This window comes from Hetaerina americana, unplaced genomic scaffold, assembly GCF_022747635.1.
Source record: "Hetaerina americana unplaced genomic scaffold, ioHetAmer1.1.p SCAF_3, whole genome shotgun sequence".
Classification (NCBI taxonomy): domain Eukaryota; kingdom Metazoa; phylum Arthropoda; class Insecta; order Odonata; family Calopterygidae; genus Hetaerina; species Hetaerina americana.
In genome coordinates, this window is record NW_027286874.1 from 88,096,276 (window position 1) to 88,116,794 (window position 20,519).

The 20,519-nt window shown below is 38.4% G+C and overlaps 1 protein-coding gene across 3 annotated transcripts in view; it reads left to right on the plus strand.

Annotated features, from left to right (window-relative positions):
* LOC139690995 (uncharacterized) overlaps positions 1–20,519 on the plus strand; it is an 80,901-nt gene that overhangs the window by 35,975 nt on the left and 24,407 nt on the right. For all 3 annotated transcript variants that reach the window (XM_071588691.1, XM_071588693.1, XM_071588694.1), the window contains 3 exons: positions 341–422; positions 2,622–2,765; positions 15,047–15,290. In XM_071588691.1, the coding sequence (XP_071444792.1) occupies positions 341–422; positions 2,622–2,765; positions 15,047–15,290 (470 nt within the window). The remainder of the gene's footprint in view (positions 1–340; positions 423–2,621; positions 2,766–15,046; positions 15,291–20,519) is intronic.

Consider the following 20,519-nt stretch of genomic DNA (forward strand, 5'->3'; position numbering starts at 1 on the left):
TGCAATGAGATATCCCACACTTCCCACAAACCTGGCGAGAACGAATGGCAACAGTCATTTAGACGCATGCTGTGTTCAACACATTGTGCATTGCTTTTCACGTTATGGCGAATATTTTTCTGCTAATTTACATTTGTACTACAATGTCAGATTCATATTTTAATTATTTCCCAAGTCTATATAAAAAAACTGGAAGAAATAGAAAAATTAAATTTTACCATACCAAAAACTCGTGATAATAAAAATATTTAAAAAGGCTTTTCCGTCAATTTCATATTCAATTTTAAAACCTTACTTGAACAAAGAACATAAATTAATTGAATCACTTAATATTTTACAGGTAATGGCAGCTTTCAAGGACTCCTCGGCAGCATTCGCGTCGTGGATACCAGCAATACTTTCTACACTTTGCCTCGCATTAGGTAAGATTCATAAATCGAATCTCATAGTTAATTTTCAAATAGAGTTGAACCTTTATGAAAACTGGAACCTTATTTTTTATAGATAAATAAAAATATCTATTAATATTCCACATAAGAATGAGCAGAAAATAATTGAAAAAATCAATGACCAATTATTTTGTCAAAATTAATGGTTATGTTGGTATCGCGGGTTTGTGGAAATCCTGAATGAATTATTTACGTTCAACAAATAGTGATACTCAAAGTGTAGCATCTACGCAAATTATTCTTCATCGGGAGTTTACCCTGAGCTGAGGGCTCGGTTTCAATTCCGGGTGATGCCTTCGGGCACCCCCAGCTTTAACAAAACGGTGTGATTTTTCGGCTACCAGATCTTCCTAAGATACCAGAAACGACACAAGGGTAGGAACTAGCCCCCCTATCTTAATACATTGATTTTATACACCGTTGGGCATAGTACTGGGTGAATTCTACCCTCATCTATCAAGCAACCTTCAAGTTGATAACTGTAATAGTGGTGGATGTTGAGAGTAAATTATCTGTAGTTTCTGCGATAAAATATGCCATGGTCATTGGTGACATGGTCATACGTCACGTGATTGGTCATAGGTAAAGAATTTACTGTAAATTTCACACACTGGTGATTGGTTGCCTTGATTGCGGTACAACCGGTTTCATAAAATAAATTATATCTTCAGGTAAAGTTTTAATAAGACATCGAGCTATATTTGTTACAGAGAGGGTGTGGAGTAGGGGAGCGCGAAGATGATTAGGTTTGAGTTCTGTTGGGAGAATTGAGCGGGAAGTGAGATAGATGGATGGATATGAGAGAGTGGTGCGGGTGGGAGTTGAGGCCACGAGCCTGAGGAAGGACCTTTTCGTGAGTTTCTCAGTGTCCTGCAGAAGAAATGTGGATTCAGGAGGGCCCTTGAAGTGGGTGAGGAGTTGAAAAGGACCGTTTGGGAGTCGGAAGGGTGGGGTTGTGAGGAAATGAACCTACCCACAACCTGCACGCTCTCATTCACTGCGTTTTACCATGTACATATATACATATATGTGTTTATGTATATGTGTATGTGTGTGTGTGTATATATATATATATATATATATATATATATATAGTACATTACACAGTAACAAACAATATAGAAACACAAAAAAAGGAACACTCACACGTTATTTCTTGATAATTTCGACGGAATTCTACTCCGTCTTCATCGGAAGATAGAGAAGTAATTACTTCTCTATCTTCCGATCCTTCTGTATATTGTTTGTTACTGTGTAATGTACTATTCGGAACTTCCGTGTTACGTCTACGAAAGCATATATATACGAAATATATATATATATTATATATATATATTTATATGAATTGTTATGTAGGCAAACTTTGTCCCGTAAAACATTTCTATCTAAATATATCAACCGTGGGATGAAACCGTTTGTACCAATATTAAATTTTTGATAAATCCACGAAGCTTAGATTAAATATTTGAATAAAAGAACTCACAAATTTGAGTAGAAACGTTTGGTTTACTGTCCATCTCCCAAAGTAATCAGACAAATTTTTGGGTTTATTTGGGGAACGTAGAGCTCAATTTGTACTTATCTAAGCTCGAAGGAAGTATAATTCGCACATTCAGTATTGGGATGGAGGGGAAGTATGTGTTACATTAGTTGCTGTTGTGTCTTTTCTGTACAATATGAGATATTTGCAGAATTCTAACTCTGAAAATTCACTCGTCTAGAATAAAACGGTATTTGTCCTTAGATCGGTGACCAAACGGACGGTGGTGCGGGCACCATAATACCATGCAATGAAGTCATTATTAATATGAAATATTTTTCCTACTCTTAAATATCTTTGAGTTGAAATTATTATGAGACAAAATACATGTGTAGTTAAGAGGAAAATTTTAACGCTTTAAATTTCCGCTCGATCGGAAATAGATGGATTTAGGTTTGACTCTACAATTCAGGAGAATGGTATTTTTTACTGTTAAGATTTCCTACATTTTTGCCAGTTGGTCAGCGAATGACTCCGCTAAGTTAACAGCCGAATCATTTCTCACGCTTTCTCTGAATTCGTCTGAGGAAGGTACGTGCCTTGGATGAATTTGTTACCGGCCTTTAGAATCTGTCGGTTGCAGATACGTAAGTTTTTGCTTAACTGACGTGACTCCCCGTTCTCCTCCGCAGCCCCCCTCACCAGCATCCTGTGTCAACGCTTCACTTGCCGCAGCGTCGTCTTTGTCGGCGGGCTCTTCTGCTCGGCCGGGCTCATCCTCTCCTATTTCGCCACCTCACTGCTGCACCTCCTATTCTCCTTCGGCGTGCTGACTGGTGAGTACACTAAAAAAAACCTCGGCCCTCCCTCTCATCCATGGGAATGGAAATAAATCCACCCTTCCAAAATATAATTTTTAGTTAAAAGTGGTTGTTTGTATGAATTGAGAAATCAGCTATTCGATATGCATCAGTTTTCAGGGACATCCCGGAAATCCCTTCAATTCGTAAAACGGACTATCGTAAAACAGACTATCTATATTTCTATATTGCTTACATTTGATAGAAATTATAATTCTGGTTAGGATTAACTAGTTTTAATAGATTTTCTCCAAAATTTTAGATCATGTTTTTTTCGGCAGCAAGTTACGATGCTATCATTTTCAGAAGAAAATCATTTTCTCTTACTAAGCTCCTATCTAAATGGAAAATAAACGGTGAATTTCAAGAAGAACAAACATTTAAAAAAATTAATTAAATTAAGAATCGAAAGAAGTATAAATTAGGAAGTTGATGTCATATATATCTAAATTATAATCAAAGACATATCATAAGGATAAAAGTAATAACTGAAGAAGACTCTGTCGAATCCATTCTAAAATAATGAGCACATGGGAAGGTCAGCCGTCCCTAAGAATACCGGAAGGAAATATCATTCTATCAAGCTTAAACATTAATGTCTTTGACAGTGCCAAGTAGAGTAAGATGCACATGTTGTTGAAAAAAGTTGAAAAGAATCCCAACCGAAAGAGGAAAAAAATGAAGGACATTGTGCACAAAAGAGTTAAGAAAATGAAGTAACTTCTCAATAGAAGAGTTAAATACATATATGGAAGATTCAATAAAAAGCACAAGGAACGGGCACAAGTAATCAAAGTTAATGGAGAATAAATTAAAATATACCGTTGCGCAGTTGAATTTGTATTCATAGGCATCTTTGATTTCAATGAACCAATATTTTGATAGATACAATACGTATATTAATGAAACTTAACCTAAAATATTGGCATGAGTAACCTACTGAAGGAAAAAATAGTGTTACGAGATGAGTAAATAGAGCAAGTGAAATATTTCACCCGCCTCATAGGTAACACAAGGGAGAGAAGAATTTCGTCTGACATCAAATTAAGAATAACGCAAGCCAAGAAGTAACTAATAATTAAGAGATATTAATAATTTCATATGTAATAGTGGTAAGGCAGCGAAGGAACATTCATGGGGAGTGTGTCTCTCTATGAATCAAAGTTATTGACCACTATAAATCAGAGAAGTATGTAGCACTCTTCGTAATACGAGGGCGATTCGAAAAGTAAGGTCTCCTATTTTTTTTCATTAAAAATCAAATTTATTCTCAACTTTGTGTACATTGTAGGAAAGGTTGAGCATTTAGCTATTTTTCTACAAAGTTGCCTTGACGATCAATCACTTTTTGCATCCTTGAAACCAGTTTTTTAATACCGGCGTCGTACCTTTCTCCCGCCGCGTCGCGAAGCCAACTGACGACTGCTTCTTGCACTTCCTCGTCTGTCTTGAATTTCTGTCCTCCAAAGTGTTTTTTGAGAGCGGGGAAACAAGTGGTAGTCACTGGGGGCCACGTCCAGGCTGTAGGGAGGGTGGTCGATGATATCCCAGCCAAATTCATTGAGTAGGGTGGTCGTTTGATGTGACACGTGTGGGCGTGCATTGTCATGATGCAAACACACTCCTTTGGTGAGACACCTTGTTGTAACCGAGGACCTCAGACACAATATTCTGCACGGAGAAATAACCACTCTCTTCATTAAGGCCTTCTCTCTATCTCATGAAGGGTAATTTTCCGGTTATTGCGCATCATCTCGTCAATTGGAGCCACCGTTGATTCCGGCAAACTCGGCCGCCCCGACCGCTGCCCATCGCGGACGTTTTCCCGGCCATCAAAAACTCCCTGCACCACTTCCACTCGTTTTTGATGTCCATACACTTTTCACCGTACTCTTCCACTAAATGGTGATGAATTTATAGCGGAGAAGTAGTCGTTAGTTGGCTTCGCGACGCGGCGGGAGAAAGGTACGACGCCGGTATTAAAAAACTGGTTTCAAGGATGCAAAAAGTGATTGATCGTCAAGGCAACTATGTAGAATAATAGCTAAATTCTCAACCTTTCCAGCGATGCATGCAGAGTTGAGAATAAATTCGATTTTTCATGAAAAAAATAGGACACTACTTTGCGAATTGCCATCGTAGGTTGCTCGAATAAGATATTAAAAAATCAAATATCCAGACAATATTAGTCATAAGGAAGGTAGTAGAGGAGTATACTACCTTGATCAAAAAGTTCCCGGAATAACCACCGTGTGGCGCTCCCATCGTTCCGATTTGAGTTCTGTTTTTTTTGTTAAATTGGTACATCTGTTGTTGATATTCCCTTTAAATCTTAGTGTCATAACTTGACATTTGCAAAAGTTACGTAGCCAAGAGTACATCTATCTCTGTGTGTGTTGGCGATTTTTTACAATTTCAGAAATGGATTTAAATTTGCAACAACGAACTTGTATTAAATTTTGCGTAAAAAACGGATTTAGTGGCGCACGGACGTTGGAAATGTTGGAAAAGTGTTTCGGCAACGATTCTCTAAAAAAAACGGTCGTTTACCAGTGGCACGAGCGGTTCAGAAGTGGTCGTGAGTCAATCGAAGATGATGAACGCAGTGGCAGACCATCGACATTTTCATCGACGTTTCATCGACATCGAAAGTCGGTGAAAAAATTGATAAAGTAAAAGAAATGTTGGTCAATAACCGCAAATTAACCATCAGAGAAATAGCGGAGGACTTGAACATTGCCTATGGATCCGCCCAAGACATTGTGGTTAATGATTTGGGTTTCCGTCGTGTAGCAGCAAAGTTGGTTCCAAAAGACCTCAATTTCATGCAAAAAAGAGACCGTGTTGACGTCGCAAAAGACATGATTTGCGAGGCTGAATCCGATCCCACATTCTTCAAAAGGATCATTACTGGAGACGAGACGTGGGTTTATGAGTACGACACGCAATCCAGACATCAGGCAAGTGAATGGCGTTCACCAAATGAGCCGAGACCAAAAAAACCACGTCGTTTTCAGTCAAAAAAGAAGGCAATGCTGACGGTTTTCATGGATTACAACGGTGTAGTGCATCATGAATTTTTGCCAGAAGACCAGACAGTAAACAAAGAGTATTATTTGGGCGTTATGAGACGTTTGCGTGAAGCAATTCGCCGAAAGAGACCAGAAATGTGGGCAGAAAACTCGTGGATTTTGCACCATGATAACGCACCGTCGCACAGTGCTATCATTATTCGTAATTTTTTGACGAAAAATGCAACAAATACCATCCAACAGCCACCGAATTCACCTGATTTGGCTCCCTGTGACTTCTTTCTGTTCAATCGAGTTAAAAAACCATTACGGGGAACGCGTTTTAGCAGCCGAGAGGAAGTAATGGAAAAATCGCAGGAAGCACTGATGGACATACCGAAAACCGACCGTAACTTTTGCAAATGTCAAGTTATGACACTAAGATTTAAAGGGAATATCAACAACAGATGTACCAATTTAACAAAAAAAAACAGAACTCAAATCGGAACGATGGGAGCGCCACACGGTGGTTATTCCGGGAACTTTTTGATCAAGGTAGTAAGATGAAATTGAGCCCTATACCGAAAGAGCCAGATGAATTGGAAAAAATCTTCTAATAAAATAGACTTTGGAGAAAGAGAATAGAATGAAAGGTACCCACGAGAAACCGAGAAAAATATACGTCAAGCTATAAAATACAAAGGAATGTAAGACGGAAGAGCTATCAGGGCCTGAGATAAATAGATTAGAGCAGGAAAGAGCGAATGCCTGTAGCACACCAATATCCTGATTGAAGGAGAAATCAATGGATATATATATATATATATATATATATATATATATATATATATATATATATATATATATACACATATATATATACACATATATATACATATATATACATATATATATACATATATATATATACATATATACATTTTTTTTATATATACATATTAGATACATACATGGGTGGTCCGACCTAACAAAGATATAAGACATTTTTTCTGAAATTTTAGAGGTCGGAAATTTTCAGACCACCCTCGTATAATATATACATAGAAATAATATATATTATAAATAAAATAAGACATGCGAATAAATAGGTACCAAAAAGCAAAATTTTCAAATAAAACTTCGTTTAATGATAATCAAATGTCCAATAGGCCATTTATTACAATGAACGTGAGGGCAATTAAGAGAAATAAGATCGCTCTTTCTCTACAACTGGATATTGAAAAAGACTCTAAATGCGATCTACTCTATTAAAAAAATAAAGGAGTGTTGGATGTAACTGTAACTTCTCTGTTGTGCAATCTGGAGAGAACAATCGTTTAACCTCCTTAAAAACAGCTTTTGTGTACAATTACTTCGATTCCTGATAGTGAAACTATACATTGTAATATAATTTGATGAAAATTTCATTTTAATTTAATTAAGTTAATACTACACACTTTGAAATATTCCCATAAATTATTTTTGGAACAAGCGTTGAGAGAGAATTAAGAGGGGACGTTTTCAATGAAATTCGAATAACCTCGACTCCACTCCGAACAAACATATTAGACTTCATGGCATTTCCTCGCGTGGTCAATCCATCTCGGGGGATCGGCAAACAGCTCAAATGCCCGCCCGCACACGAGGGGGTGCGGAGAGTGACGGCGGAGAGTGGGGAGGCGCCAGTCGAGTGATCGAGCATCCGCCTCCCTCCCGAAACGCCACCGTGCCTTAAAAAAACGTATATCCGCTCCCCGCTCCAAACCGAATCCGTGGCAAACAAGCCGGGGATTAGAATTCAATCGCAATGCCGACGACTTCCCTCGGAGCCTTCTGTGCCTCTCCTTCACTCGGCATCGACCGTTGGATGATTCCTGGAATGAGCTTACGCGCGAGACGGTGGGTGGAAGGGGACGCGAGAGGATGGAGAAAGGGAGGGATGAGAACGTAAGGGAGCGGGTAAAATAATGACTGGGGTCATGGTGACGGAAAGAGAGTGAGAGTAGGGTTGCGAATGGGCACGAAAGAAGTTAATGGCTGTAAGAGGTTCCATGGACGAAAGAAGGTGGAGAGATCCCGAAGGTGGGCAGGTACGACGTCCCCGTTGGCGAAAAGCCAATCTGAAATCCTGAGCGGAAACGAAGATCGAGGGAGGTTTTCTGTGGAACTCTAAAGTATCATTTCCCTCTGCCCGGTGATTCCACAAATCTACGGAGCAATTTTTTCGCAGGGAAGATGTCCCAATCTCGATCTCGACCGACCGGATTGTTGAACCCCGCGGCCAATTAGCACCATTGTTTTTGGAAAAAAAAGAGGAGACGATGATTGGGTGGGTGTGGAACTTTCTCGATTTTCGAAAGGTGAAAAATAACTTTTGATATCCATACAAGTTTGACCGGATGGCTCCAAATACACTACATGACGCATTTGAGAGGGGAAAAAACGACACCCAGAGCTCCGACGCGCTTAGCAGACACCGTAGTAGTCTTTCTTTACTCTTTCGGGTACTTTTCCTGACCGAAGCGATTACAAAATGCCCACCGGAAATGAACTCGTTATAAAAGAAACAAATCGCAGTGGTAATCAAGTAGCTAAGAATACCATCACATGACGTCAATTTAAATTTCTCTCCGGTAACCTTTCAAAAGAGTTTCTTTGAGAATTCATGGAATTTAGTTGTGTCCTCAAAAACGTACGCCACAACAAAGTGACTGGCCGGATATAGAATAAAGATAACTGGAACACAATTGAATCACGAAAACGGAGTCAAGTATGGATCTATAGAGAGGTAATTCCCTTCGCCGCCTCTCCTCCTCCCTATTCTTCTCCCCACTCATAAATTCTCAGGATAAATTTAGGGGTTCGATTTATTTCGAGTTGATTTAGTTAGTCATCGATTAAACTACTGCGTATCTCATATTTTACAAATATTTTAAGGGAAAAAAATAACTGGGTCATTTAGTGAGCGATTACGTGAAAGGTTTTTATTCTGCATTATAAATTTTTTAAGAGATTAAACAAATAAAATAGTTTTTGAAATAGATCTCTTGTTTTTTTATATCAGTGCATACGAGACTCATTGTGCAAACCTGATTCTTAATGTTGACTAAATAGATAATAAAAATTCCTAGTTCACCTTGGCCAGTTTTTTACAAGTTGTAATCGGAAAAATTAACATTAATCAGTGGTCTTATCGGAATTCTCTGTTTTCTGCCATCTGTTCCGATTTCAAATACTTTAAGGTACTATACTGATGAATACTTATTTTGTATATTTTTATCTTCTTTTGATTAAGATGATGTCGTCGAAACGACTATGATAGTCGGGCAGCTTTCAATATCAGTCACCCCAAAAACCTCATATATGATGCCAAACAAGTTTATTTATTAGGTGTGAAGTCCATACTATGTTTATTGTGAAATTAGTAAGCATTGAAAACAATTTTTTACACAACGCGGCGGCATTTCTCGTGCTGCATACGCTCTCTACCTCGGATTTCTATATTTAGGCAACCAATTTTTCCCGAGAAATTGTATTGTTAATTTTTAGCAATTTTTCGCACAAGCCGAGTTAATTTATCAATTACCTCTTAGTCATCTCCGGCATGATTGAATTACCCAGCACCAATTGATCTTCAGTTTTTAACTGACGGACACTGTGTCCTGTTGAATACACTCTCCCTCGTGCCGTCCCTCAGTTATCGCGCGTGCATCGCGGTCAAAGCAAAGTGAATTAATAATGATCGAATGAAAAACTATGTATCCATTTCGGCAGAAATTAATTATTTGCCCCGACCTGGTTTTAGCGCTACAACTTCATCGACAGTGGTCACACTTGTTTTTTTTCTAACTCATCCGTATGCAGATTGGGAGGGGAAGTGAATTGGAGTATGAGGGAGTCCGACCAGTGTCGTTCCCGCAGCCCCTCCTTCCCCCCCCCCTTCCATCTCACTCAGTCACCCCACCGCATCTCCCGTATTTGACCCGACGAACAGCCCTCTTTCCCCCACCAACCCTGCCGTTCTCTCCATCCCTCACGAGCTCCGACATTATCACATTTTCCTTTCCACTGGGAATGACACCGACCAATTTCCCACACCTCCCGGTCTCCGAACCCCCACCATTTGCCTCCCCCCAGTCTACATAATGAAACCTACGTAATTTTGAAAAATTACAGTTCCACTCATATTATTATTTCAAGCAGTGTAATCAGGTTAGGGGGGGAAACAAATATTTTTCTGGGAAAAATAGGAAGAAAGTCATTTCAATTAAGTATAAAGTGGAATTAACACCAAAAGACTGGCGGATTCGAGCCCGTATTTTATTCCAATTCATTAGCACCTGAAATCAGTCTTCAATGTCTTTCATAAGTAAACATTTGTTACTGGAGTAAAACGTAGCCCTTTAAATAATATAATATGCCGTTGAGGTGGTTGCGATCATACTCCTTAGTATTGCAGCTTTGCCGTATTTATTTCTAGTGAGGTAGGATCCCTCATTAGCAATTACTGTGACAAAGACGAAATATCAATGCTTTTGCTCCCATCGTGTTTTAAAACATCGATCAATGTTTCCATAAGATGAAATCATTGCATTATTGCATCCCATGCGATCAATTTTGCTCCTCTGTTCTCTCAAATCATGAAATTTGTCACCGACAGAAAATCAAAGCTACGAGTCACATTGTCATAATGATCTGCCCAGAAGGTGAATGATGGTTTCGCTGCAGATAATTAATTGATGTGAACTTGCTAAAATTCTATAATTTATAATCATTTCCACATTAGATGGGAAAAATGGACTTTTAATCAGTCTCCCTCTCTACATTTCGTTTCCATTGACTCAGTCCTCATTATTCACTGTGCGCCAACGGGCAACACAAAATACAATATTCCATGTAAAGAGAAAGAAACGAGCAGTTCATTTGTTCGTAACTTTTTCGCACTATTTTTCATCTGTATTTGAGAAAAAGTGCTTCACTTTATCCTCGAATTTTGCGACTGGGTTTTTTAAACCGATGGTTTCGACAAATAAATGCACATCTTTATAGTTAATGGCTGGGTGGTAGAAATCTGGAGGAAATGGAAGACACTTATCGTCCATCGATCCATCTTAATCTCTATTTCCTTACTTTGGAATTATTTTACCAAATCAGCTTTAAAATAGGCATGAAGAAAAATAGGGACTTTCGTAGAAAAGTTAGTTCCTTGGTGAAGCGTGTGTGAATCAATATCGCTACGTGCAGACATTTTACCTGACACCTTTTTCCTAGAAAATTCCCACACTGGCAGCCAGTTATGTCCAAATGATTCCATTTACTACTTGATTTAGCTACAGTATCGCGCTGAATAGCCTGATTCAGCTACCATTAATGAGTAAATAATCACTTTGTTAAAATAAGGCTATTGGATGCTTTGCGCGGATAAATAATTCGGATAAAAGCTCAGATAAAGAATTCAGGAAAAATTTGGCATTTGGAATAAACGCATCACATGCAACTGAGTTACGTGTGAACGAAACGTCCACGACCCGATTATATAGTTTCTACGACAAAATGTGAAAACTAAATAAAATCTCTTAAAAAATAAAATGTTCAATTTTGATTACCCTTAGTATCTTAAATTAATTGAAATTGAAATATGCATAGGCAACATAGGATGCGACCCAGCATATAAATAGAACTTCGTTTTTCCAATAATAGCTTAAGATAAAAACTGGTAGTTCTGGAATAAAAAACAAAACTAGAGGCATACAAGGGGATACTTGCGATCCCAAACAAAATTACCGTGTTGGTGCAATTCATGGGAGACGAGAGGGTTAATCGATCTGACTCTCGAACAGGTGTTTTCCTTTGATTAATTAGATCTGGGGTGTTTCTGATCGCTCTTTGTTGTTATTTCATGTTTAAAGCCCAACGCAAAAGGACTAATCTAGTTGTTTTTGCAATGAGGATACATCTCACGCAAATGAAATAAATTCAAGGCTTTGGAAAGAATTCACGAGGTTGAAATCCGTAATACTTGACAAGGCTGAAATCTGCAATAAAGAGGGACTTGCAATCGAATCATACCTTAATTGCAAAAACAGCCTATGTCATAACTAATAGAGTTTTATTGGCGTTAAAATATTTTATGCGTAAAATCCTTCAAGCACCTAGCACAGCCACTCTGATTGAGCATTTATTTTTGATCCCTAGTGGATCTCGTCAATTTTCTCTTCACGCCAACACTCTTACGTAAAAGCACCATTGATCGACGGCATCGAACGCCTCCGAAATTTTCAGCTCTTTAAAAATAATACTGCTCACTCCGGAATTTGAATCAATTTTAACGATGACACTCCTTTTCAGAATTGGGTAAATTTATTTCTAGCAGTCATTCGATAGGAATATTATCCTTTAATTTGGTGAAAAACATCACATTCATGGATAGGGAATAAAGATTCTCGAGGGGCCTGTGACGTAGTAAGTGAAGGGGTAGGTATCCTCGCGTCGTCACAGACTACGACGAATTATTTCGGAGAGCTGGAGTCTTTGAGGATGACGCAGTTAGCGTGAGACCTTCCAATAGAGGCGCATCAAACTTCAGACGTTTACTTTTCAATAACTTGGGTGAAGTATAAGAAAAAAAGCAAAACAATTGTCTTTTTCTTAAGTTTAAGTGGGTATATGAGACATTTTTAAAGTAACTGCTATTTTTGTGCCATTAACTCTTGAAGAATTGCGGATCAAAATTCACCCGAAGTATAATTAATCTTATAACACATATATATCAGGAAATAGGAAAACATCAAACAGGAAAATAAAACTTTTCTGAAATTCACATGTCATAGCAATCGATACTCGGATCCCATTTGTTTAAAACCAACGAGTTTTTCTTTCCGTCAAGACGAAGGACCAAGGCGACTAACGTAGAACCTTTCGGTTAATATGGAAAAAAAGGTGCCAAAGTTTGCACCTCTTGTCCTCAGGCTTGAGGAGTATGAATATTTAGTAAGTCAACAGTGGATATTTCCCTTGATAAGGGAAACAATAGGGATAAGAGCAGACAAAAATTTTCGAATTATACGACCCGGGGAAGTAAAGTGCAAGATTGACTAGGTCTGTAACTTCATCTCTAAATGAATAGGAATGCCAGAAAGTTTTCCAACTCTAGCCAGGTGAAAATGATTTGGAATTCGAAAGTGAATAAGAATCGGGATTTTAATTAAAGCCGGACTCATTGTATGCCATTCTTCGTATAATTCAATACCTAACACTCAAATATTCTAGTTCTGGATTCTTGACTCGGATTTAGAAAGAAATTAATCAGTTTCCACATTTACATAAATCCTAGTTACTCTTCCTTCCTCGGATCAGATTCAATGTAGTTACCGGCATATTTTATAAGATTATCGGACCCGTTTCCGAGTTTTGCAAAAGGTGCATTAGGTAGGTAGGTCTTCAAACTTTCCAAAATTTATCGTATCACAGGATAATAAGCTTTGTACTTTTTCGCGCTAAACTTTATTCCACTACTACCGGTTTTGACGTATGGGTGACATCACCAGGCACGTATTATACCTGATGACGTCGCCTATGCAACAAAATTGGTAGTCAATGAATAGCATTTAGTGTGAACAAATACAAAGCTTACTTATTCAGTGATGATGAATTTTCACAAAGTAGATCCTGAAACCTTTGTATTTAATGTCTCGTATATACTAGTGCGATCACATCCATGGTTTTATGAACATTTCTAATATTTTTCTAACATAAATTGATATTTTAACTAATATTAATACTTTAAAGAGCCTAGTAATAGAAAAAAACTGTGCTAGTCACATCCTTTTTCCCTTCGTTTCCTCGTCCGGAAAGTGAAAATCAGAAATCCTGTTTCCAATGATTTAAAGATTCAAATAATTTGTAACCTCGACCTCGGATGTAAGGATCATCAGTGTAATGTGTGTATCCGAATTTGGTTAATCGACTAAAAGATATTTCAGATAACCTGGAGTTACAATTATCCTAATATATGTACAAGTACACATGTATTCTCGTATATGTACATGTATAACAGTATATACATGTAGGTAGATGTATTTGTGTACATGTATACCTATAACCAACCCTATTTTAAACCATCTAAAATTCTCTCAAATTTTACCAAGCCCCTTGATTATGCCAATACTAAAATATAACGCATTGGCTAACTTTGATATGTGTCTTTTTTGACTTTGTCAAGTTTGCCTCTAGGAGAGAGATTAAGTTCTCTAAATTGGCATGGTATAATCTGGAGTCTCTGACGATCAATCCAAGGCCCTTCAGAAATCAATGTAAATAATATGAAAAATCTAATATTTACCTTTCGAAAACTCAATTCTAGATGATAGATTAGATGTGGAAAGACTCATCATTCAGATAACTTTAGAGAAGAATAAAATTCCAACATCGAATTTAGCGACTTAAGGACAGAAAAAATGCATGGAAACGAATAGGATAAGGAAAAAACATCTTAAATATATACTAATATTGCACAGCATGTTCTTCCACACATATTAAAATGTTGAGGGGAAGCCAAAAAAAATATGGAAGACACAGTAGTGTCTAAAATTATAACTTTATTTAAAATAGACGACAGAAAACAAGTCAAAAGTGCTCATCATGCTGAACACGATCTCAAACTCGGTAGCAGCTAAGGGAATAGAGGCAAGAGTCAGCCTGTGAGTTCATGGTATCCTAATAGAGGAAATATAGTTACTTGAACATGGTACGTCTAAGCAAGTAAACTAAGTCCTTAGCTTAATTTAAATTCCCTTTCTCCGAATTTCCAATATTCTTTATCCCTCCTTTCCACTCTCATTCACTCTGCATCCATCCTTTCCCCGTCAACAACACCCTTCACTTTCGCTCCATAATATAATCCCCTCTCCTACCCCAAGGAAAAGTATGACATTATTTTTTTGTTTTAAAATGGTTTATTTTATTACACAACCAATTAATTTACCACCAACGTTAATGCACATGAGTGTCACGATGGCTACACATTGCTAAATTGCTGTTAAATTAAGATGAACGATGTAGTTTTGAATATCTCATTTCCCTCCTGCGTTATTTTTCGGTAATTAATCTCTCACCGAAATAAAATTTGATGTTTGTAATTTGGATGCTTTCGATAGTAAGAGAAATCCATCCATCGAACGCCCCCCCCCCCTCAGTGATGTTCTCATTCCCTTCTCTCTCTCTCTCTCTCTCTCCATCCACACACAGGCATCGGAGGTGGACTGTCCACCACACCCGGGGTCATCCTCGTCTCGCGCTACTTCGACCGACACCGGGCGCTGGCCAACGGCATCACGGTGAGCGGCACAGCGGCCGGCGGCCTCCTCTTCCCCTGGATCATCGACCTGCTCGTCAAGTCGTACGGTTTCCAGGGGGCGTTCCTGCTGCTCGGCGCGTGCACGCTGCACGTATGCGTGGGCGCCGCGCTCTACCGGCCGCTCTCCGTGCACATGTGAGTTCAAAATGAGAGGCGACGAGTGGCTGGATGGATCGGCAAGGCACTCTCCACAGTCCACCATTATATCTCGGCTCATCGATCCGTGGATTAGTTTTTGAAATCCTAGGAAATTCAAATGCTTCCCGTCAATCTCTTCACTTTTTGCGCTGTTTCCCAGAGACCGTCTCCCGTGATTTCATCCTTTCCCTTCCTACGTAATTCTTCCCAAAAATTCTTTCAGGTGTTCAGATCTCTTTTCTCAAAATGTGTACATTTAACTTTATCACCTCCTCCTCCCCCCCCCCGTGGTTCCCATATGCTTTTATTTTCACCCGCTCTTTGAAATGGAGGTTGGACATTCAATTCACTTCGATAATTCGATTCATATGACGTGGGACATTCCAATGAATCGATGTTTCAATTTGTCCATAACGAAGCAATTTTCCTCGGATGGCACCTTCTTCCGAAAGGTTTTAATCGTATGTCTTCCATGACACCCGATCCTGAGCATCTTCTTTCGTTTGTCTGTGACTTCTGACATTTCTCATCTCCTTAAAGCACTCATTCAAATCCTTCTTCTTCATCTTTCCCGCTTTCCTTCAATTATTTCTTCTGTGAATGTTTTCAGCAAGCAATTTTGGTGCAATACATGCCCCAACTTTTTCAATTCTCCCAGCAGTTTCCTTTCTTCTCTTATTCTCATCAGATCATTTCTCGGTCTACAAGTCTACTAAACCGACGTATCCTTTTCCACAACCATATTTTTTTAAAATTGTTAAGTGCATTTCATCTTTCTTTTTGAATAACCATGTTTTTCTGCTATAGGAAATCACAATCCAAAAAAAGCATTTGGTATTAGGTGTTAAACCGACATCTAAGGTATCATCTACGCCATTATGGATAGGTGGGTAATTTGGTAGGGACAGAGTGCTCAAGGAATGGAGGAAGGGCGGAGAGAAACCCGGCGTCGGCAATAGCCCACTCTTAACAAATGGCTCCGAGGGGTCCATAGTTCAACATCTAATATGGTGTGCTCAAAGTGCCATTCACAAACAAGTATCAGTCCAAATAGAGATCGGGATGCTACTAGAAATCCTTCCACTTCCGGGATTCAAACCCGGGCCTTCAGAGTGAGAAGACCGTCCATTAGTAGGCATCGCACCATCCCGATCCCCGTAGAAAAGCTCTTCCTCAGGTCAATTGGAATTCAATTTGCTGGAAATTTTCCTTTCCCCTTTTCAAAAACTTTCTTAACTTTAGCTATTCTCTTATTTATTTCCTTATATCTTCACTACATTTGTCTTATTTCCGAATTTTTCCCTCACAATCCTCTCAATTTTATACAGTAGCTCCTTCTGATTCCACCAACTATGCTTGATCATCTGCATATTCCATGGTCTGAACAATATCGTCGCCATTAATTAAATGCACAAATTATTGACCAAGACCACCGTGATTACCGTATGCACTTGGGCAACCGATGAAGCAGCTGAGGATTTCACGAAAAATTTAATGCGGGACGAATCATTTTATGACACACATGGCAACTTCAGGTACAACTTTTCCCCTCCATCCTATCATTGCGAAATAGTGGTCGTACTGTTTAATAATTTTCGTGAAATTCATACAGCTCTTATTTTATCCTATAAATGAGATTTTGCAAAGTTGAGCTTGAAACTAAGGATTCAAATTAAATTGCATTATTCTTCAGTTTCAGTTCATTTAAATAGTTCCTATTCTTCTTTCCTCAATTGTCCTATCGTTCAAGTTGTTTCTTCTCATAGACATTCTTCATCGCCTGATTCATTGTTTATGATCTCCCTTTTTCTAATTTTATCTCTACTGATCTTGCTGCCAAAATAGAACACCTCTTGCTCTTTTTAAAGGTATATTCTATACTTCAGGTCATATTTTTGTTATTGAATATACTGCTAATGCATATCTTTCAACCCCTTTCCTTCAATCAAGACCATTTTGTCCGTTAACTGCATTCCTACGCCCTCATTCTCATGCTATTCATTAAACATGGCTTGTATAAAAAGTATCAGGAATATTATCGTAAAAAAATAAATGAATTTCAGATATTTCTACAGTGCCTCAAATTCTGCGAAGTACATCTCTTGAGCGTCGGCACACTTTTACCTGCGGCTTTTCCACGACTCAAAGACTCCCTGGTAGGCGGATTCCCGAATGTCCTTAAGGATACGCGTGCAAGCTTCTTTGACGGCACTTAGGGCCCCATGGTGGTATCCTTTGAGGGGATTTTTCACTTTTTGGAATAGAAAATAGCCTGATGGTGCCTTAATGGGACGGTAAAGGGATTGAGAAATCGTCGTGGTGCAGTTGCTGAAGGTCTTTGCAAGCAGACAATCGACCCTGCTCTTGGTCATCTGTCACGATCAATCGTGACGAGTTTAGAGCAGATCTTTCTAATCGTCAAATTTGCATTGATAATTGTGTGCATTGTCATGCTCTCCATGCCAAAACGATCTGCCATCATACACACACTTAACCGACGGTCTGAACTCGGCAGTTCAAGCACAGGTCAGGAAAAAATTGTTATCGTTACTTTTCATGTAAACCTTCTGATTCCTGTACTTACCATTACATAATTTTGCGCGTAAAATAGCTTCAAAATCACATTCTACGTAATATTATTCTCAATATACAAGTCAAAGATTTTTCCCCAAATATGTACACCACAGTCTTCCACCAGAAGGTGCTCCGGCCCCAATGCTATTAATCTATAAATCGTCCTGTAATTAATTAGGTTTTATTTGACTATCCACTTAATAAATTTGGAAAGGAAATCATTGCGACGATTATTTCAGTCCTGAAATGTTTCATATTCACACGCTATGCTATCCATTCGTGCGGGTTAATAACGCATCAACCACCCTACCTCTATGGGGGTCACCATACCACCCCACCCGGTATCCTTCGGTGGAAGGTTTTTATATCCGTCCCCGCTAACAACACGAGCAGAATCAAGACTAGTTGGACTAAGCCTAACGATCGAACTCCACTTGTAACGTCGGTCGTGAATTGGTCCCACACTCACGAATTTGATTTTCAGTTGCCGCCAGTAAGAGTGTGCGTCGGCAGCATTTTCCCATCCCTGTCCATCGCCGATTTCACGGACTCATTAAAAAAAAAAAGCCACCAAAATATGAAAACTTTCACCGTCTACAATGATAGTCTTGATAATAAAAATAATTCACCAACTTTACCAGAGATAATCGTCGTCGCGCTAAAACATTAATCCACACTTGTCTTCGTGACTGGAGTCGAGATTCGAATTCGAGCATGTAAACTGTGTTTCATGCTTTCATTCGCTTCCCGTACGTTCATTCGAGTCCATCAATGTTATTTCACTAATTCAAAATTGCAAATATCTCCTGTTATGATGAGACGCGCAGTGCAAAACTGCGTTCGAAATCTCAATTCTCCAACGCTCTCTTATGCGCTACGGAGCCCTTAAAACGTTCATTAACATTCATTTCGTGAAAGTTGTTTTTTATTTCAAAACTTCTCGATAAAAAGAGCCCCTGCTCCTTAATTAAAAGGGGTAAGCGATGGATGACAACTGGAATATCCCTAGCGTTTCTTTTATATCTTTTGACGTAAGAATGGTACAGTGACTCTCAATTCAGCTCGATCCATGATTGATTTTTGCACCTCTGAATGCCGTTTGAAAGTCCTCGAGGTCCGACCTTTCCGTAATGCAGCCAAAGGATTCAAAGAGGGGGAAAAGAGCCGGGAGGGGGTTTGGAATCAGTCGGGAGGTAAATTTTGGAGCCAATGTAACTTGATATTGATCCTGATAAAAGTGTTGCATATGAATGTGGATTTGATGGAATGCCGAGTTGAAGCGAAATCTCTTCATCATCAGAAACTAAACCAAGCGAGTGTAGGAAACGTGGTCTATCGCTATCTGCGATCCAAGCTGTTATAATTGGATGGGGGAAGACAGTTGTGACTGAGTATCAGCTGGAATATTACTGCACTTCTGTGAGAAGAGGAAAGGCTCCTAACATTTGTTCAATTACACCGCAGATATAGCTATCATTCTCCTTTATGCCTCAATCTCAATTCAAACTCTCCTTGCATATTCTTTTTATAGGTGCAAGAATATTTATAAAAATTAAATTTTAAAAGTTTTCAGAAAAATATATCTCATGTATCTATCAGGTTTATTAAATACGATTTTTAGGTCAAAAAATGGCATATAGAGGCATATATATATATATATATATATATATATATATATATATATATTTATAACGATTATACGGAAAAACTCACACGAGCGGCACAATAGAACAAATAGAAAGCAACATTTAAAAGGACACTCACACGGTAAATTGTTCGAGCTTTCGGCCCTCTCAGAGGCCTTCTCCAAGTGAAAATTTGTCTCAGAGGCCTTCTCCGAGTTAAATGTTGCTTTATACTTGTGTTCTATTGTGCCGTCCCATTATATATATATATATATATATATATATATATATATATATATATATATATATATATATATATAACGATTGAACGGAAAAACTCACACGAGCGGCACAATAATGGGCTGACACAATATAACACAAATAGAATAGAATAGCAACATTTAAAAGGACACTCACACGGTAAATGTGAGTGTCCTTTTAAATGTTACTATTCTATTCTATTTGTGTTATATATAACTATATATATATATATACATATATATATATATATATATATATATATATATATATATATATATATATAAATACACACACACCATCAAGTCTAAAATAATAAGAAGTAGGCCATTATCAAACAGTGAGGTATAAATTTTGTCCTTGCGAAAAGCGAAATAATTCTTTTCGTATCGAAATCAGGCCATGTCAGCTTTCCACTTCTTCGCTCCAGTTTTTGTCTTGAAAAGTCATCCTTCCACCGAGACATATATTATTAATACCTTCAAGAAAAAATATCTAGCCAACAAAGGGTTCTTACACATTAGACATTCTAAGAAAGAAATAAAGAGCATAATTGCCATAATTTGCAGTGTCCGCGGGCTTTTCTAGCGGGACAAGGGATGTTAATTTCGGTCATCTTTACATTAGCGAAAGGCATAACACGACAAGAAGTGAGATTCTGGGGGGAAAAAATGTCATTTACAATTCCAACTGGGTTCCGTGCCGTGGATGGGGGTTTAGGACGAAGGGGGGACGGCGGCGGGTCTACTTACATCTTGAGTCAACATCC